Here is a 21,854-nt window from a genome sequence, read left to right on the forward strand (position 1 = left end):
TCCTCCCAGAACCTGAACTTTACAGTGAAAACGTAAACAGTTGTGTTCAACGTCATTACTTCTCTCAAAGGTCTTCAAATCAAAATTCAAATGTCTCAAAAGAGTTTCAACCCCTACATGAAAGAGCTAAGAATGAGAATCTAAGTAGGCAAGAGAAATTAAATGCATCAATAAAAATATTTTAATTTTAGAGGTGAAGCAAGCCCAGTATCAAAAACACTAGCAACTATTCCCCTATACCAGCTTTCTCTCCCTCCCTCCCTCTACTGCTCCATCTCGCTATTTATAAATATAAATAAATGAATGAATGAATGAATGAATGAAATACTCTCCTATACAAAGGTGGGACATTGATAATTACTTACATTGAAGTGGCAGGGGTTGTTAAAACTACTCTTCTGCTCAGGGGCCCTCCAGAATGGTGTTGAACAGTTGAAACATCAGTTTTTCTATCAATTTCTCATGAAGACCAGAAGACCCAGACTCCCAAGGCAGAACAATCACCACTGGACCAGTTCTCCTCCCCTCCTCCCCACCACCACTTCCTGTCTGGGAGTAGAAGTGAAGCAGACAACAATATGACTTTTTAAAAATTATTTAATTTAGTTTTTTTTTTTTTTTTTTGGAAAAAAAGCAATAAGGCAGAAAAACTGAAAATATATATAGTTTTGTTTTTGTGTGACTTTATTCCACCTGAAGGACTCTAAGCTGCTTCCGTTAGCAGGAATCTGATTGGGGATCAAGCCAAAAATGTAGTGTAGACAGTGGAGGAAGAAAGGGATAAAAGCAGGGAAGTTCAACCTGGGGAATTCCCACTCTATCTAAAGCTGAGGTCACCACTTTCATGGGCCCCCATTCAAGAAGCCCTGGCAAAACCCCTTGTATTGGGAATAGGGTTCTTAGGAGGAAAATTCCCCAGCAGTCAAAGTCATTCCTCTCTCATGTTTATTACAGCTAGGAAGGAAGGAATGAAAATACTAACTAGTATCAGTATAAATCCAATTTCCCTGCAGGGATGGCTTCCTCTGGAATGATATTTTCCCCCATGACCCACCCTGGCTGAGGCTCAGCAGTTAAGGAACAAAAACAAAAAACACTAACAAAAAGCATACAAGGAAGGCACCTCAATTTGTGATCCTCAACCAAGGGCGGGTTGCACAGGGGTTCTATTTCCGAACAAGACCACTAAAATAAATACAGAACAAATAGAGAAGGAAGCCAGGGCCCAACAGAGGCAGTTCTTTTCTCCACCCCACGTGATGGTGCTTTCAGCCCCATATCCTAGGAAAAAATTTCTTTTGGGATTTAGTCTATGTGCTTGACAGAAGCAGAATTAACCTGGAAATTACCCTCCTGACTTTCTTCCCATAGTCTTTCTAATAAAAGAAAGAAAAGAGGCAGCAAAGAGGTTAGGATTTCATTTTCAAGAGTCAGGTAATTAGGAGAGCAGAGTTTAGACAGCAGCGGGCACCCCATGATTCAAACCATAGACACAATCCCTGTTCAGTAACTGCCAGATGTGATCCTGCTCAGGTTTTGAATCTGTCTGCCCCTAAGAGATGGAAAGCAAAGAAGCTCCAATCCATATCAACATGTGTCCAAGAGAGAGTCCCAGGGAGACAAGGAATATCAAAAGACAAGATTCTTAATGGGAAGGAGGAAAATCAAACAAAAAAATTAGATTTTTCTCTACATATATATAATATACAGATATTTAACACATTATTCCAGAGGTGGCTCTAGTCCATGGGGCTTGAGAGATGGTAAAAACTTTTAGTTCCAGATTAACAACTTCTCTCAAATTCTGAAATATATCAGGATGGGGCAGGTAATGTTTTGCTCCACACTGGGGCACAGACCCAAATTGGTACTGTGCCGGGAGAGAGAAGAGAGGCCAGAAAAACAATGAGGGATTGGGGTGAATGGGAATTGGGATAGCAAAAGTGGTGAGTAGTCATTTCTATCCTGTCTGTGTTCTCAGAAGCTCTCTGCCTGAGGAAGTCTGTAAACCTCCTTTGTGGAGAATGCAACCCTCTTACCAACCACCGCAATGGTCTCCAGTTGCTGTCAAAGAAGATGGAGAACAGCAGAGGGGTGTTTGACGCAAGTGAAAATGGAAACTTCCAAGAATGTAACTGAATATTCCAGCCCTACAGAGCAATCTCTCTTGCAAATGTTCCAATACTGCAGTTATCTCTGCATGGACATCCATAAAAACTGAACCCATGTGTGAACATAATTCATAATGTCATACCTAGTGTCATACCTCCACTGCAACCATTCACGATGCCTCCATTGGTAAGTCTTACGTGTTTCTTTTTAAAGGAACTTCTTCTAATATCAGCTCTTGCTCTGAACAGCACCAAAATACCTCTAAATCATAATCTTATGCAGATCTTGGCTGAGCAGGATACTACAAGGGGAGGGTGAATGACATCATCTTAACTGGGGGCAGAGGAAGAAGAGCCAAGAATACTTGACTTTGCAGATGTGGAATAACACTAACTTTCAGCCACTACAACTCTCCCTTACACAGGTATCTAGTATGTCGATTTCAGTTACAATCAGCTAAGGCAACCAGCCAATCACCACCACTGGTGTCTGCTTCTGGTGATTGATTTGGAAAAAATGATTGGTCAAGACAGACAAACTTGTGGAAAGCACTTGGTAAGAGAGTCACAACTGCCAGCTTTCCCACATATCCTCTGTCCTCTTCTCCGTTAGATCCTCCTCCTTTTTGTTACTGCCACTTCAGAAAATGTCCGGGCATGAGCTCCAGTCCTGTTTTTCCTTACACTCCCAGTATTCTCCCCTATAAATATGGGTTAACTCCCTGGTAACAGGGTCCTTCTTCCGCTCAAACCACAGTGCCTTATAGGGATCGTATGGTGTGCCTAAAAGGGAAAGAGAGTAAAGAAAAAATCAGTGCTGGCAATCTCCACACGTCAAGAAAGAAGAGTAGAAGGCAAGTTCATTACCATCCTCTGTGGCTTTCATAGCTTCTGCTTCTCTCTTCTTTCTGGACAGTCTTTGTTTTTCCTCCAGGCGCTGCTTCTCAGCGTTTGCTTCATCCCAGCGCCCATTTTCCATCAGTCTCTGGTCAGGCCGCAACCGGCTGTCTGTGGGGGCAGTGCCGCTTTCCCAGGCATTGAGAGTCAGAGCGAGCTCTGAGAAGTAGTACATGTTTTCTGCATTCTTCCTGAAAGTAAAGGATGAGAAAGAGAAAGAATAATGCCAGAGCCCAGACCCTACTTAAGGAGTAACAGCTAAGTACACTGCCAAGACTATATCACCAAGGTTGTCCTACAAATAAAAAGAATCTAGGACCACGTCAGGTACCCCTAATTAACAGCCACACTGGATCACTCCCTATCCCCTCCCCAGCATCACTCAATTCACTAGCCTTCTGGGGTTGTATTGCTCTCAGCTGAAATTATCTACTTTCATTAGGAAGAATGAAACATTCTATTAAATTAAAATTCCCCATTCCTGTTTCCTTGGCTTTCTTTTCAATGTCTTTCTGGGATAATCTTGGCTATTACTACAGACTGAATGTACCAGATGATGACAGGAGACAAACGGTCTCCGTCTTGTTTCCAAAGTCCTGTACATTGTCTCGGGACCATTCTGTTGCTGCTGGGCCTTTAGGTTAAAATAGTTAACAGGTGGTAGGCATCTTTCTCCTCTAGCCATTTTTGAATTGTTTTGCTCTAAATTACAGAAAAATATCCTTCTGAATCACAATCCAAAGGATCTTTAGAAAGCATCAAATATTTTTTTAGCAGATGTGGTTTGGTTAGTTTGAACTTTCTTGGGACAAAGCATGCTACAACTAAAATCATACAATGACAACTTTCTAGTAATCTCTCCAAAAGTTCCGATTTCCCTTGTTCAATCTCTCGCATAATGAAGTGGGAAGGCAGGAAGAAATGCCTTCAGTACTCCTCCACCATTAAGGTCCAAGCAGTATGTGGGCAGCATGCATAGTGATACTCACGGTAAAGGATTCCTTTTCCATAGCATGACCCTGCTTTCCTCTGCTTCATGGCCTCTCTGTCGAGCATCACCCCCATTTTCCCCAAGGACTGGTGATACTTTGAAACATTCCATTTTCTCATCCCATGTCCCCAGAAGGGCAAAGTGAACTTTTCCTGATGGATCTGTTACTTCTCCTGTTACCTGCAAGGGTGGAGAGCAGGGCTTGGGTGTGTAGCATTCACTGTGAGTTAACTTATCTGACTACCCTGGGAACTAAAGTCCTGAGTAAATACTGGTGAAATCCTGTTATAACAAACACATGGCGTCATCCAAATTATGTTGTTATATTTTTTGGTACTACTTGAAATAACTGAGCCATGACTTGGGGTTTTCATTATAATTTTTTGTTACATAGGGATTTTTGATACAATGATATAGGTAGGAAAAGCATCTGACTGGTACTCAGAATTATATTTTCTTCTCTCCAGAAATCATACAGACCTAAATCCCTAGCTATTCTTCACTCTTCCACAGAAACTCATGGCACAATTCCTTTGTAGTGGTAACATACAACTCTCTCTTAAACTTCATGGGGGTCAAACTGCCCACACCTTCTTCCTGCAATCCTTCCTCTGTGTTTCCTATTTTCAATCTCTCATTGCTCTTGATTTCTACTTCCTCACTTATTGTCTTCTCCAGAAAAGAGAAGGAACTGGTTTAGTAATGCAGTATAGTCTCCTTTCTTGCTTTCTCCTTCTCTACTTTTTTTGAATCACCATATATATGTACACACACACACCAGCCCCAAAGGAGTAGGCTTTCTAAGAGATATGCACTTCGTGGAAAAAATTTAAATTTCAACTTCCCTTACCTTTCTTGCAACATCCCGAGAGAAGTAGCTATAAGGAACAAATTTAAGATTACACTTGTCTCCTGTCTTGTGATTCACAATATCAATTTCACCAGACTGTAAAATAAAAAAAAAAAAAATCATAGATTAGTTTCATTAAGACCGGATGACTTCAATGTCTGCCAAACCCCATGCCTTGTAATTCTCTACTTTCAATCTTACATTCTAGCACTCCCTTGTTTAAGATTCAGGTCTTAGCCAACCTTGGGAATGCGACAGAATCCCTATGTAACCTTGGTATACCAGGTTGAGATCAAGACCACATGACCTTTTGTTCCGTTTTGAATTGTTTCACATCCTAGATGGCATGATTTGACCTTCAGCACAAATACTGAAATTCACATAATAATTTAACTTTCACATAATAATTTATCTTTCCAAACCAATCCCTCACTAGTACCCTTCGTTAACTCTTCTGCTTAAATCAAAGTACTCACAATTTCAAGGTTCCATATGATGCGCCTTTCTACACTGTTTTCATTTCACTTTCCCCTCCTTGTTGTCTTCCAAATCCCAAACTACTCTTCAAGGCTCAGCTCAATTCCCACATCTACTGTGAAGCCTTTCCTGACTGCTCAGAAAATAGTATTCCCTGTCTTTTATGAATTTACTGCACCCATTGTCTTAAGAGCAAACTGACAATTAAATATATTATCTTAGTACATCTTTTATACTAGTATATTTTGTTAAAAAGTTTTCAGCTTATACATTTGTCATATATCTCTAATGATACAATAACTTCTTGAGGAACGGCCCATCTGACTTCGTATCCCTAGTCCCCAGCATATTGCCTGGCACCAAATGTTTGATGAGTAATGAAAGGAGTAAGAGTCGGGGCCATGTTTATTATTTCCTTGTACCCTTCTTAGTGCCCAACACAGTCCTAGTAGTCACTGGTGAATGTTATAATTTGGTCATTTACAAATAATAACTTGTGGGATATAAACTTGGGGAGGTGAAGGTAGGGATATTACCTGAGAGAAATTCCTTCAGAGAAACTGATAAACTAGTAATATTTTGGGATCAGTTCACATGTCCTAAACACTGCAAAGACATACCTAAGAAGGTGTTCTTCTGAACTTCAGAAGCACTTGGGATACATTTGCTCACCTGATCTATCCACAACTTGCCCACAATAATGTTGTGTACCGTTGTGGTAACTTTCTTCCAAGTGTAGTGGTGCCCAGTTGCATGGAAAATACAGTGGATGGTACCTGGAAGCAGAAAGAGTTACGCAAATTAAGCCAAATATTAGGAAAAAAGCACCATGCAGACTGGAAATAGCAATGGATTAATTTCCTTCTATTGAGATTTCTTACTTTTAAAAAGAAAATAATCAAAAAACTTATAACCTTAAATGCTGAAAGCATCGGTTGAATTTTTTCACTTCTTATTTTAAATCTATGAATAAACTAAATGATAACAGACACTGAGAACAGATATATCTTAGCTGGGGAGCTATAATTTACAATACCAACAGCAAAATCTACAGAAATGAGTCAAATATGTCCCAATGTGAAAAAATAAAATTGCATTGTGGAAGGAGCATACAGTAGCACAGTAGTAGTCAGTACCAGTGGCTAGGCCCTATTGTAAGTAACTAGCTGTGTGACTTTAAACAAGCCACTTATCTAAGGGCCTTAATAGTAAAAATATAGTGGATAGAGCAGAAGCTTTGAAATTAGACAGAACTGGATTCAATCCTGTCTCTAGCACTCATTAGATATGTGACCCTGTGTTGTATAATAAAGAGTATGCCTGGTCTTTGTCCATGGTTCCTAGGATGGAATCTTTAAAGCCTTGTGATTTCCCAATTGATAGGAGTATCTTTGTTATTTATGATGGGCCCTAATAGTGTATGCTAATGAAGCAACTCATAATAGGCAACAGATAGCCAATACTAATGAGTTCACTCAGGATGAGGGCAAGCCAGGCCAGAAAGATCACAATCATGTGATTACAGAGTTGGAGCTTTGACTCACCTGATAATTGATCCAACTTCCTGACCTCCAGGGAGGAAAGGAAGACTGGATATTGAATTCAACCATGTGGAAAATAATTCAATCAAGCCTACAAAATGAAACCCCTATATAATCTCTGGACACCAAAGCTGTGTGGAGTTTCCTGGTTGGTGAAAACATCAATGTTCTAGGAAGGCGATATGCCCTAATTCCATGGGGAGAGGACACAAAAGCTCTGTGTTCAGAACCCTCCCAGACCTCACCTTATGGGGGTCTTCATTTGGCTCGTTTTAATTTGTACACTAATAATGTTGTAATCATAAGTGTAGCACTTTTCTGAGTTCTGTGGGTCATTCTAATAAATTATCAAACTGAGGGAGTGGTGGGAACTCCTAAACTTGCAGTCAAGTGGCTTATGGAGCACCAAACTTGCTGCTGGCATCTGAAGCAAGGGCAGTCTTCTCGCAGACTGTGCTTTTAATTTACGGAATCTGCATGAACTCTGTGTGGTTATCATCAAAATTGCAGTACAATATTGCACTCTGAATGTTTTTAACTTCCCTAAACCTCAGTTTTATCATCTGTAAACCACATTCTGTTATGCAGTAAATGTCTGTTTATTTATTCAATAAAATTCTTGAAACATAATAGGCACTCATATAGTTGACTCCTGTTCCTATGAATTGATCTCGGAATGAATACCAATATAAGTGGTTTGAGCAGAGGTAATTGAGGATTCAAAATAATAAAAAAATTTACAAAAACATGTAGTGAATAATACAGTCAATTCCAATAACATTATAACTCACTCTGTAAGTTCCTTTTGTAACCATTAATGAAAAGAACACTCTAATTGTAGGTTAGGCATGTCTGTCTTGCACAAAAGATTAAAGGAGCCCTGGTAGGTAGCTGATAAGGATAACAATAATGAAGGCAAAGACATTAATGATAATAATAATAATATATTAATAATAATAGCAACTCTGCTGATAGTACTTGTGCTGTACCAGGCACTGCGCTATGTTTTCCTTATGCATTATCTCATTAAATCTTCACAAACATCTTCAAAATAGTTGTTCCACCTAAATATATCCTAACTCTCTTAATACCTCCTCCACCATCATCTCATTGTGTAAGGCCAGCATTCCCTGACACCAAAGTCAGAAAAAGACACTGCAAAAAAAGAGAAAACTACAGACCAGTATCTCTCATGAAAAGTGATGCAGAAATCCTCAACAAATTACTAGGAAACTGAATTCAGCAGCATAGTCAAAGGATCACACACCATGACCAAGTGGGATTTATTCCTAAAATGCAAGTATGGTTCATCATATGAAAGTCAATGTAATACACCACATTAACAGAATGAAGGAAAAAAAAATGATCTCAACTGCGCAGAAAAAGCATTTGACAAAATTCAATATGCTTTCATAATAAAAACATTCAACAAAGTAGGAACAGAAGGAAAATACCTCAACATAATAAAAGCCATATATGAAAACCCCACAATAAACATCATACTCAATGGTGAAACACTGAAATATTTTCCTCTAAGACCAGGAACAAGGCAAAAATGCCTACTTTCACAGCTTCTATTCAACATAGTACTGGGAGTCCTAGCCAGAGCAATTAGGCAAGAAAAAGAAATAAAAGGCATCCAAAATAGAAAGGAAGAGGTGAAATTATCTGTGTTTACGGCTGACATGATCTCATATGTGGAAAATGGTAAAAATTCCACCAAAAAAGAAAAACCCTGTTAGAACTAATAAATGAATTTAGCAAAGTAGCAGGGTACAGAGTCAACACAAAAATTAGTTGCATTTCTAAACACCTAACAATGAACAATCTGAAAACGATATTAAGAACAATTCCATTTATAATAGTGTCAGAAGAATAAAACATTTGGGAATTAACCAAGGAGGTAAAAACTATAAAGCACTGCTGAAAAAAGACATAAACAAATGGAAACACATCCCATGTTCATAGATTATAAAATTTAATATTGCTAAGATGCACAATACCACCTAAAGCGGTCTACAGATTCAATGAAATCCTAATCCAAATCCTAACGATCTTTTTCACAGAAATAGAAAAACTCATCTTAAAATTCATATGGAATCTCAAGAGACCTCAAATAGCCAAAACAATTTTGAGAAAGAACAACGTTGGAGGATTCATACTTCCTGATTTCAAAACTTACTACAAACTTACAGTAATCAAAACTGTAGTACTGGCATAAAGACAGACATAGACCAATGGAAGAGAAGAAAGAGCCTAGAAACAAACCCTTCCTTATATGATCAAATGACTTTTGACAAGGGTGCCAAGATCACCGAATGGGGAAAGGATGGTCTTTTCACCAAACAGTTCTGGAAAAACTTGATATCTATATGTAAAAGAATAAAGTTGGACCTTTATCTAATAAACGTATACAAAAATTAACTCAAAATGAATCAAAGACTTAAACATAAGACCTAAAACTATAAAACTCTTAGAAGACTATGTTGGGTAAAAAGATTCGCAACATTGGATTTGGCAATAACTTCTTGGATATGAAACCAAGAGCACAGCAACAACATAAAAATGGACAAAATGGACTTCCTGAACATTAAAAAAGTTTGTGCACCAAAGGAAAGACAATAGTAAAAAGGCAACCCACAGAATGGGAGAAAATACTTACAAAAAAAGTGTTGGCAAGGATATGGAATAATTGGAATCCTTGTGTACTGTTGGTGGGCATGTAAAATGGTATATTCATTGTGGAAAACAGTATAGTGGCCCCTCAAAAAATTAAAAATATAATTACCATGTGATCCAGCAATTCCACTTCTGGGTATATACTCAACAAAAGAAGTGCAAGTGGGGTCTCAAAGAGATATTGGTATACGCATGTTCACAGCAGTATTACTCACAATAGCTAAAATATGGAAGCAACCCAAGAGTCCATCAATAAATGAATGGATAAGCAAAATGTGTTATTAATATATACATACAATGGAATATCATTCAGCCTTAAAATGGAAGGAAATTCTGACATTTGCTACAATAGGGATGAACCTTTAACACGTTATGCTATGTGAAATAAGCCAATCACAAAAGGACAAATACTGTGTAATTCCACTGATGTGAGGTATTTATGATCATGTATCTCCCCTGCCAGGTAAGTATGTGAGGTATTTAGAGTAGCTGAAAACCACAGACACAGAAAGTAGAATGGTAGTTGCCAGGGTCTGGGGGAGGGGAAGAATGGAAAGTTACGGTTTAATGACTAGAGAGTTTCAGTTTTACAAGACGAAGAGTTCTGGAGATGGATGGTGGTGATGGTTGTACAACATTATGAATGTTTTTATTAATAATACCACTGAGGTATACATTTTAAAATGGTTAAGATGCTATATTTTCTGTTATATGTATTTTACCACAATAAAACAAATTAGAAAAGAAAAAAATGATAGAGGCCAGAAGGCAGTAGGATGAAAGGAAATATTGTCAAAGCAAGAATTCTATATCCAGTAAAACTGTCCTACCTAAACAAAGGAGAATTTAAGAGATTTCCAGATAAACAAACATTGAAAGAATTCAGAGTTAGCAGAACTGCCCTACAAGACATACAAAGAGAGTCCTTCAGGCTGAAATGAAAAGACACTAGACACTACCTTAAATCCACGTTAAACAATAAAGAGACCAGTAAAGGTAATTACAGTTAAACTATACAAAAGACAGAAAAAATGTAGTTTTTGCTTGCAACTCTTTTTTTTGTCCTATATGATTTAAAAGACAACTACATAAAGCAACATTATAAAACTGTGTTGATAGGGTTATAATGTATAAAAATATAATTTGTATAAAAATAAAAGCATAAAATAGGAGAAAGGTAATGATTTATATAGATGCAAAGGTTTTGTTTACTGCTGAAATTAAGTTGGAACTAATCTGAATTAGATTGTTAGAAGAAGTAAATTGTAATACCCAGGGTAACCACTATAAAAATACCTTGAAGAAATATAGTAAAGAAAATGACAAAGGAATTAAAATGGTACACTCAAAAAATATCCAATTAATACAAATAAAGGTAATAACAGAGGAATAGAGGAACAAAAAAAAGACCTGATGTGTAGAAAACAAATAGCAAAATGGCAGAGATAAATCCTACCCTATCAGTAGTTATAATAAAAGTCAATGGATTAAATACTCCAGATATTAGAACAATAATAAAATATATGAGAGAAATTTTTTGACTAGGGTGCCACTCAAGGGCAAATCCAAGGTCCCCAGAGCTCTGTTGTATAACTGACACAGAGATCAACAGGCTGAATGGTTGTTTCAATATATTCTCAAATTATAATTCCCTTTAGGTTAGAGAACTCCAAAACTATAAAATAATACATTTATTTAAATATATCTCTTTAAACTTCAAGGCTACCATCTAGATTCAACTTTCTGGAACTTAATGAACCAATTCATATTTTTCCCCCTACAATAGCATACATTATTTTGCAAACTTCAATTATATTTTCTAGATGCATTCTTCTTTCCAGATTGCAAGAGTTCTAATATTTTTAATCTCTTTTATAGGGAGACCAAGACACACTGCCACTGCCTCCAAATACCTTTAGGTACTTTCATTGCTCTGTATTAGGTTTTCTTCAGGCACAGCTAGGACTTTTTCAAAGTGGAGTTAATGGAACCATAAATCTGTGCAAAGTTTTCTTGCCACCAAATAACCTTACAACTGTCCTGTCTTTTTAGACTTCAATTAGAATATTGGACTGATGTCTTCAATGTTCTTTTCCTGGCTATAACTGATAGCTTGTAGTCTCTCCCCTTTTTAATACAGTTTAGTGGTTAAGACAGTAGGCCCTGAAGCCCGATTGCCTCAGCTCAGATCACATGCTAGCTGAGTGACCTTACAATTTAACTTATCTATGCCTCATTTTTATCATTTAAAAAAATGTCAATAACAGTACCTATCATAAAATTATTGTTAGGCTTGAATAAGTTAATACATTAGAGTCACTTAATCAATGCCTGACCCACAGTAAACACTCAAATGCTATCTTAATTATCACCACAATAGTTTAAATTACTTTTCCCCAAATGCATTACTTTATGTTCAATACACTGGAGTCAACCAATCTTCTATCTGCTCACTCACAACCCTGTACATATATCTTTCTTCAGTTATATCTACTGGCTTAACAATTTACCCTCTGAGAGATAAGCGCCATTGTTAGTGTGAAAATTTCACTGCATGATTCTTCTTCCAAATCACTGATCCAAAAATATTGAATACAGCCATCCCCAGGGCCAATGTCTAGAACCATGTCTATTTTTTTTCCAATCTTCCCAGGAGGGTCAGGATTTTTGTTTTGTTCATTTATATTTCCCAAACACCAAGAACCATGCCCTGACACATGGCAGGTACTCAATAAGTAGCTGATAGAGGGAGGGACTTAAGATCGCACATCCTGGTGACCCACATCCTTAAATAACCACAGGAATGTGAATGCTATCAAAGACATTTTTTAACTGCAAAAAATTAGACCCACCACTTATACCATGTTCATATAATTATTCATCCATTGAAGTCTAGATTAGTCAAATGTGAAACATTTAACCGGTTATCTTTTAAATGTATAGCTGTCTGTTGGTACTCGTGGGGGACTGCTTCCAGGATCCCCTGTAGATACCAAAACCCACAGATGGTCAAGTCCTTTATATAAAATGGTGAATATTTGCATATAACCTATGCAGATCTTCCCATATACTTTAAATCATCTCTTGATTACTTATAATACCTATTTATGTGCAATGTAAATGCCATATAAATAGGTGCTACACTGTCTTGGGTTTTTTGTTTGTTTGTTTGTTTTTATTGTATTGTTATTTATTGTTGTTTTTTTCCCAAATATTTTCTATCCAATGTTGGTTGAATCATGGATGTGGAATGCACAGATATAGAAGGCTGACCGTATATAACGCTCCTTGGAATTCATCCCTTTAGAGATCTTCAAGGAACCTGTGAAACTCTTCTCCATGGTGAAAAGTCACACCGCAATATGACCACTGACATCCAAGTTCTGCAAATTAGGTGTGAACATCCCAGGCATTTACTACTTTTAACCTAATACACCTGAAATTATTAGTTTCAAAGACAAATAAGCAACTAGAAGCTTTTTAAAGGTCCTCAGCAAAGATCAAGATTAATCTATCATTTAGTCTCCTTTTCATCTAAGGGCCTTTTGCATATTAAGCTTGAAATAATAGAGTTAACACTTTAGTTCCTTTTTCTTTTTAATGTATTACCAAACATTCCTGGATTTTTTTCTGGCTAATTTCTAGTTTGCACTATACCTGCTACGCTTTGTATTTCTGAGCAAAGGGAAATGTATTAAAGAAGAAGCCTCTACTGCAGTATTCAAGTACTAGCTACGCCTCGTGAAAAGACTAGAACCTGGAAATGGAAAGCCACCAGGAGCTCAGGGAGTTACTGTTTGCTCTCTCTCTTGGGAGCTACTTGGTTTCTCTGCTTTGTGCTTCTTTCTCTGTCTGTAGATTTACTCTTCAGTACATACATGGCCAAACGTGGCTGCTCTGGTTCAAGAAAGCAGTGAGAATCTCTACTACACTTTTTGAATAATCACATTTCCTCTAAGGTATAGGCTCTCTAACATTGCATATTAAATTCCCAATCTCACGCCTGCTCCTTTTGATCTTGACACAAAATTAACTTGTAATCCAATAAGATCTTTTAAAATAAAGCTTCATTTTACCTAGAATTCAGCCATTACATAAATGATATCTAGCCCATCAGGTAAAGGAAGAAAGAGAAGAGAAAAGGACAGGAGAAGGGGAAGGGGCTAGCCAAGAAACCTAACCTTGTAATAGTAAGAGTTCTGATTTACAGATTCTGATTGCTAGTGTAATGGGGTGAAAAACACTAGTTAAGAGATAGAAATAGGAAAAAAAAAGCCTGCTAAAATTGATGTTCTAAAATAGTGCCTAAAGATGCATTAAATATAGCTAAGCAGATAAAAAATTTATGACTGGATGGATACCTAACGAGTCTCTGGCCTCCTCACTCATTTGATAGCTCAGACGTTAAATGAGCAACCCAAAGCCAGCTAGTGAGGTTCAGTGCCCAGATCAGACCTCTGGTATCTTGATTCCTGAACCAATGACCTGCTCCATCATGCCAGAAAACCTTTCATTCCTGGAGCACTAATTCTTGCAAAGATGGTGGCCTTACCGAGGGGCATAATGGAGAGGTATTTGCCTCGAAACTTGCTGGTGATTTTGATTTCCTGACGCAACGTCCAGCCATTTTTGGACTCAGCATGGTGCGCAGCAGCAGGGGGATGATGACTCACCTTGAAGAAATCAGGTTCAAATTAAGAAAGCAGAAAGGAGAAGGAAAAGATGCTGCCTATTAATTTGTGAGAAACACCGAAAACTCACACTTGACATTTTATACCCACAATAGTAGGTGAATCCCAGGGCTTCCAGTGTTAAAGTTTTTTTTGTTTTGTTTTTTTGTTTTTAGAGACAGAGTTTCACTATGTTGCCCAGGCAGATCTTGATCCTGGCTCAAGTGGTCATCCCACCTTGGCCTCCTGAGGAGCTGGGACTACAGGTGCACACCACTACACCTGGCTCTTTTTTTTCCCCCCAGTGTTGAAGTTCTGAAGGAGAAGAAGGAAGGTTGGGATGACAGGGACTAGAATTTCTTCAAGCATAACACTCACAGAGATCAATGAAAAAAAATCAGCACTTTCTTCACAAAGGAAATGTTATGGTCCTGAGGCTCCTTTACCTGTTCACAGAGGGATCGATACCCATTCTCCTCTAACCGGTCCAGCTCGAAGGTCTCCCCAAGGAGTGGGTTGAATGGCTTACTGGTACGGAAGACAGTAGTGGAATAGGAGGACACGGTGAAAGCTGCAACATAACATAGCTGTTCTAGAGAGTTCTCACATTTTGCAGCTCGGTCTAATAGCTCATGGTATTCCAGATCTTCAGTAAGGCGCTGAAGCATGGACAATGGCTCATTAAAATTCACCTGTAAGGAAAAGAACAGATATAAAAGCTTTGCCCACATATGTATCAGAGATAGTTTAAACTTTGTTTTTACAGTTGGAGAAACAGATATTGAAATGTCCAGGTGATAAAAGCAAATCATTGGGAAGAGAAAAGAGGCCTTTGCTCAGTAGAGCAGCTCTAAGATTTAACCTGCAAGCAACCCATTCTCCTGGGTCAATTGTTCATGTCAGTGAGTGGCAGAAATCACTGTTTTCATTTATTTCACTAACTGAAAGCTCTTCGAGATAGAAACCAAGCCTCTTCTATTCAGCACTACATATCCAAGAGTCATCAATGCCCGACCCAAAGGAGATCATCATCAAATATATGTTGAATAAATATATTTAAAAAAATAAATGTAATGTATTTTAGTATAAGTATACCCAGAGAGGAAGTTAGGTATTTAAAATTCTTGGGGGAGGAAAGAAAGGATAATAAATTTTAAGTATAAGTGTGTCCTGACTAGTGAAAAGATTACATTACAAACATTAGCTTCCACCCTGGACTAGACAATGGCCAAGTCTCATTCAGTTCAGCTCTACATCAGGGCAGGATTCTGATTTCTTCCCTGAGGTTGGCAGCTGTACTTCTGACCTGGAAAGTACTCATGATGGGTGCTGAGAGGGGGCTATGCATGCTCTTACCTTTTTTTAAGTTTTAGAGCCAACTTAGGGCATTCAACCACCGGACAAAGCAAGTGTCTATGTGTATGCATGGCGGGGGTGGGGTGGGGGAGGGTGGTGATTATATAGGGGAGAAGATGTTCATTCATTCATTTATTTACTTATTCATTCCACAAATATTTATTGAGTGTATGTACCAGACCGTATGCTACCCATGAGGTGTAGAGAAGTGAACAAAAGAAATATTGTTCATACTCCCCACCTCCCCCACCCCCTAAAAAGTTAGTTTCTCAGTTAACTGTTTGGAATTATAAATGAATTTACTACTTAAAAACTTTGCTACACAGCCATTGCAATACACTGAGCTCCAGAGAGACAGCGGTTGGGCAAGTGAGAGCCGGATGGGCACTGGGCGACTCTGTGCCTCGCTGAGGAAAAATAACTAAACATGGGCCAAGGAGATCTTAAGCAGCCGAGAGGCAAAATGTCATCACATGCATTCTCTGTGCAAACTTGTTGGGAGGAGCACAAGATGAAGCACCCAGATGCTTGGGTCAACTTCTCAGAGTTTTCTAAGAAGTGCTCAGAGAGGTGGAAGACCATGTCTGCTGAAGAGAAAGGAAAGTTTGAAGATATGGCAGAGGCAGACAAGGCCTGTTATGAAAAAGAAATGAAAACCTATATCCCTCCTAAAGGGAAAACAAAAAAGTTCAAGGATCCCAATGCACCCAAGAGGCTCCTTCAGCCTTTTTCTTATTCTGTTCCAAGTATCACCCTAAATCAAAGGAGAACAACCTGGCCTATCCATTGGTGATGTTGCAAAGAAACTGGGAGAGATGTGGAATGACACTGTTGCAGATGACAAGCAGCCTTATGAAAAGAAAGCTGCAAACCTGAAGGAAAAATACAAAAAGGATATTGCTGCACACCAAGCTAAAGGAAGGCCTGATGCAGAAAAAAGGGAGTCATCAAGGCTGAAAAAAGCAAGAAAGAGGAGGAAGATGAAGACGAAGATGAAAAAGAAGATGATGATGATGATGAATAAGTTGGTTTTAGTGCAGTCTTTTTTCCTTGTCTATAAAGCATTTAACCTCCCTGTACACAACTTACTCCTTTTAAAGAAAAAAACTGAAATGTAAGGCTGTGTAAGACTTGTTTTTAAACTATACAGTGTCTTTTTTTGTATAGTTAACACACTACTGAATGTATCTTTAGCTAGCCCTGTCCTGGTGGTATTTTCAATAGCCACTAACCTTGCTTGGTACAGTATGGGGGTTGTAAATTGGCATGGAAATTTAACGCAGGTTCTTGTTGGTGCACAGTACAAATTAGTTATATATGGGGATGGTAGTGTTTTCATCTTCAGTTGTCTCTGATGGCGGCTTATATGAAAAAATTGTTCTGTTAACTGAATACCATTCTGTAATTGCAAAAAAACAGTTGCAGCTGTTTTGTTGACATTCTGAATGCTTCTAATGCAGTATTTTTAATTAAAAAAAATTTACTATAAAAATAAGTTAAGTTCTCTGGCCCATAAAGCTTATTTAATCAACAATACAGCTGAACAAGCCTAAATATTACTAGCCTGAGTTCTAAGTCCAGAGAAAAGAATAAGGAAGAAAATTTTCCTTTCTATTGAATGGTTCTGGCCTTAAGCAACATTTCAGTTAAAAACAAACAAAAAAAACAATAATTTTCTTTCTTATGTCCCACTTCTCTTTCTGCATTTTTGTTCACCTTCCTACCCATCAATCTCTGAGCTACATCCTACCCAATACTTACTATCCCCCCTCACTTGTGAAATTAATACCTTATAATTTTCACTATAGAAAGCTTTGAAAACAAAGTACAAAGGAAAAAATTTACTTGAAATGCTATCACTCAAAGATAACCACTATTAATGTTTTCACATCTTTGTTTCTATGCATTCATACATTTTTAAAAATAATAAACTGGAGCCTACTTTTTCTCTGAGAAATATACCAAATGTTTCTCTGTGGACATTTTCCAATAAACATAGAGCCACAGGACCAACATTAGAATACTCATCCTTTGGGAAACAAGATCTACCAAAACAGTGTGCCACACTCCAAAACCATCTTTCCTACACTGAGAGACACTGAGAGGCAGTATGATAAGACAAACCCACACTGAAGGGTGACAGACTGATAAAGCTCTAACCCTCGAGTCTTTTTTAAAGAGGATGCTTATTAACTAAAAAAAAAATCTCTCAGTGGCAGAATTTCAGGCAGCATGAAGTAACGTTTTCATACATTTTGAGGAAAATTGAGTAGCCACTCCTCTGGTGGCTACTAAACTTATCAGCAGTGCCGGGGACTAGAATGAGTGTATCCTTAAGCTATCACTACTCATCACACATACCAGTCCTGCCCACCAACAACTGTTCCAGGAACCCGTTTCTCTAAAAGTACCAAGCTTTTTATAACGGCCATTTTATCAGAAGCCAAATAGGAAAGCAAACGAATCTGAATATTTAAAGTAGAAGGAAGCAGGAAATTACTTATACAACTGATGAAGAGTTGGACAGTCAAAAAAAGACAACCCAGAGATCAGCAACTGCAGGAAGCCATGACTATTGGTAGGCTGGACGGACAAAGAGAAGCAGTGGCATGACTATAGCCCAGAGGCCAGGGGGCAGGGGGGCAGATCCAGCAAAATCTAAAACCTTGAGTGGGAGGAAACTAGAGCCACACAGCTGCTGCCAGAGCACTGCCCAAGAGGCCATAGATGGGGAAGAGAAATACCCTTCTTCCCGACTCCAATCTCCTACTGGTATCTTGCATTGGTGGAGCCCAGCCAGACTCCAGCAGAAACGGAAGCCTGAAAACTACAGCCTAGAGGTATCAGTTTTCCTGTGACACAGGACAGAGCAGGGGAAGGGTGAGGACTTGATCTGCAGGAAAATAGGTACAAGATTGCACATTCCTAAAGGCCATGTCAACCAGGAACTAATAGTAAAGGGGGATGGAGAGGTCACCTAGACCCAGAGGCTCTTTCTAAGCAGAAATCACATCTCTGAGACTGTGATGACCTGCCTTCCCAGCCCACCTTTCCACTACTTCCTTCAAGGCATCTAATACTCCAGGCAAGTGGGGTTCTTTCAGGCCCCCCATAAAGCAATTATTTTAGGTTTCTCCGGTGTGCTTACTCATGGCCTTTTCTTATCTGGAGGTCAACATTTTTCTAACAAAAATCCTACATACTTACGTATAAACCTACTGGTTTTCTAAGACCCTGTTAATGAATTATCTCAACATTTGCTGAATGACCTATAAATGCCAGGCACTAGGCTAAGAATCAAGAATATAAAGACCATTAAGACATAGTCCCTGACCACAAGGAATGCAGTCTATGAAGAGGCAGAAACCACACATTGGTCCATAAGCCCCAAGAGGGTAGGGAGAATGCTTTCTGTATTTCTGTAAGCCAAGTAGCTGGCTGTGGACAGAACCTGCAGCCATCCTCCTCATCCCTCTACTATCCATTATTCCCTTCTACAACTAGAATCCCCAATATTTTTACCAGGCCATGCCACCCAGAACAGAAGTCTCCATTTCCAGCCTTTTCCCCAGCTAACTATAGCCATATAGCTAAGTTTTGGCCAGAGAGATTTCAGTGAAAATGGTTTATGCAATTTCCAGGAAGTATCCTTAAAAGGCAGAGCCTGCTCATCTTCTTTTTCCATCTTCCGGCTGACTGGAATGAGATCCTGAGGGCTCAAGCTGTAGCAGCCACTTCAGACCTAGGAACTGAGGCCACAGGCAGCAGAGCAACAGCACAGAAGGAAGCCTGGTCCTCACACCAAGGAATAGGGTACCAGCCCTGGACCACTTACTTCTGGACTTTAACACAGAGTGAGTTAAGTCAACATTTGTTTAAAGCAGAGGTTGCCAGCTTTTTCTGTAAAAGGCTAGATAATAAATATTTAGGCTTTGAGGGCCATACGGTTTCTGTCACAACTACTCACCATTGTTGTTGTAGGATGAGGGCAGCCATAGACGACACATAAATAAACATCACTGTACTCCAATAAAACTTTATGGACATTAACACCTTAATTTCATCTAATTTTCACATGTCACAAACTATTATGTCCCTTTTTTCCCCTCAACCATTTAAAAATAAAAACCATTCTTACCTTGTGGTCTGCACAGATGGCAGTCAGATTTGGCCTGAGGGCCTTAGTTTGCTGATCCCTGTTTTAAACTAGTATATTTTGGTTTTGTTTCTTTAAACTGAACCTATACCTAACTGATACACTGCCAAAATACCAGGCAAATAGTAGGCCTCAGAAAATGCTTGTGAAATGAACAAGCAAGTGATATACACTGCCCAGTGTATATCACTAATGACTAGAACATGGGATGGGTATGGACAAAGCCTTGCCCATGGGGAGGAAGTACCAAACCGTCTGAGAAATCTGGACTACATTCAAAGCAAAGAAGACCCAGTAAAGGGTTTTTTTGTTTTGTTTTGCTTTGTTTGAGACAGGGTTTTGCTCTGTTGCCCAGGTTGGAGTGCAGTGGTTTGAGGTCACAGCTCACTATAACCTCAAACTCCTGGGCTCAAGCAATCCTCACACCTCAGACTCCCGAATAGCTAGGACTACAGGCATAACACCATGCCCAGCTATTTTTTCAGTTTTCATAGATACAGGGTCTCAGTGTGTTGCCCAGGCTAGTCTTGAACTCTCCTAGGCTCAAGTGATCCTCCAACCTCGGCCTCCCAAAATTCTGGGATTACAGGCATGAGCCACTGTCCCTGGCCCAGTAAAGGACTTTAAGCTGAAGAGTGACATGACTACATTTGTAATTTTTAAAAGATCAGTTGGGCAACAGTGTGGCCAAACTGGAGGAAGGCATGACTGGAGGCAGAGAGGTCATCCCCAGTGCCATCTTTGCCATGGAGATGGGGCTCTTCTTTCTGGTTGGAATGAATTATTTTTGCTTCTGTGCTCCCTAAATCTTTTTATGTGTAGTACTTTCCATAAGACTACCAAGAAAATAGTATTTTCTACCTGTTTTCATGTCTGTCTCTTTTAAACTACATGCTTCTTGAAAACAGAAACTATGTTATATTTATTTTGCATGTCCCAGCGCATCTAGCATAGGAATTTGCTCAAAAATAACTGTTATTGAACATATACATCTGATTCTAGGTGATCTGGGATCCACAGCCAAGATTAAAGCAACTAATTTTAAGGGATAATTTATGACCATAAGGGTAACACAGACCATACTACAAACTGCCACACAAGTGGATGGGGCTGTCATATCAGCACTCTTCCCATTCAGGCTGAGAGGACCTCCTGGCAGCAACCTGGGTATGCAAGAACCTCACCGGCATGGGGATCTTAGAGAGTTCTTTTCCAATGCAGTTCTTCATGATGCTCCATAAATTGAGGCTATAGTTTGGCTTATATGGTATTCTGGTTCTCTTTTCCTTCTTGGTCTCCTCTAGCTGATGCTTGTACTGAAAGCAAAAACAAAGCCATTCAATCACCCACAAAGAACAGAAAACCCAGTATTTACAACCTTCCCTTCCCCCATGCTAAAAAAAAAAATCAGTATTTCCTGTTTCTCTTAGCACTTCACAAACAAATCCTTGGGAATCATACACCAAGTCCCTTAGCTTTGATAACTCCCATATATGTATTACCTGTTCATCAAGACTGATGTCACTGCTGGCTCCACTGATATTGCTGCCAGTACGTCTGCATGGATAGAAAACGTAGAATTAGAACAAAGGCCAGAACTAGAGTTTGGTCCTCAACATTTTTGTTGTTGTTAAGGTATCTTTCTGATGATATCCTCCACATTTCTTTCCAAAGCAGAATGCCAAGTACACTGTATAAACTTACAAAGACACGTAAGATAGAATAGGTATGAACCTAAATATCTCTGGAGAACTTGTTCATGTAAAAAAGCTGACAATTTTCCACTCACTTACAGAAAAAGACTCAGATCTTAGTAAATATCAACAACTATGATATGCCCACTAAAATGTTTCTAACCTTTTGATGGCCAGATATGTTTATTTTCTCCAACAGTTCAATATAACTTACTTGTGGCCCAAATTTTCAGGCATGGTGATGATCTCAGGAGCATCAAAAAATTCATTCTCATCGTCCTCATCACTCATGTCCCCTTTGCCAGAGCAGCACTGATCTGCAAGGAGAAAAGCCTTGTTCATTTACTTTGGTTATATTTACCAAATGCCTGGAATGGCAGCTTCTTTTAAATACCAATCGCAAATATAGCAACAAATGGTAGAAAGCAGTGG

General features: G+C 38.8%; 1 protein-coding gene and 1 pseudogene across 1 annotated transcript in view; one reads left to right on the plus strand and one right to left on the minus strand.

The window, feature by feature from the left end:
- Positions 1-1,627: 1,627 nt before the first annotated feature.
- The window catches only part of LOC123642746 (oxysterol binding protein), a 32,216-nt gene continuing 11,989 nt past the window's right edge, over positions 1,628-21,854 (minus strand). The window contains exons 5-14 of the mRNA XM_045558149.1: positions 21,637-21,739; positions 21,231-21,285; positions 20,913-21,044; positions 14,663-14,908; positions 14,099-14,219; positions 5,999-6,102; positions 4,850-4,945; positions 3,998-4,179; positions 2,979-3,199; positions 1,628-2,894 (exon numbers count right to left, since the gene is read on the minus strand). Coding sequence (XP_045414105.1) covers positions 2,752-2,894; positions 2,979-3,199; positions 3,998-4,179; positions 4,850-4,945; positions 5,999-6,102; positions 14,099-14,219; positions 14,663-14,908; positions 20,913-21,044; positions 21,231-21,285; positions 21,637-21,739 — 1,403 coding nt within the window. The 3' untranslated portion in view covers positions 1,628-2,751. The remainder of the gene's footprint in view (positions 2,895-2,978; positions 3,200-3,997; positions 4,180-4,849; positions 4,946-5,998; positions 6,103-14,098; positions 14,220-14,662; positions 14,909-20,912; positions 21,045-21,230; positions 21,286-21,636; positions 21,740-21,854) is intronic.
- On the plus strand, positions 16,000-16,596 carry LOC123642747 (annotated as a pseudogene).

Source organism: Lemur catta, chromosome 7, assembly GCF_020740605.2.
Source record: "Lemur catta isolate mLemCat1 chromosome 7, mLemCat1.pri, whole genome shotgun sequence".
Lineage (NCBI taxonomy): Eukaryota > Metazoa > Chordata > Mammalia > Primates > Lemuridae > Lemur > Lemur catta.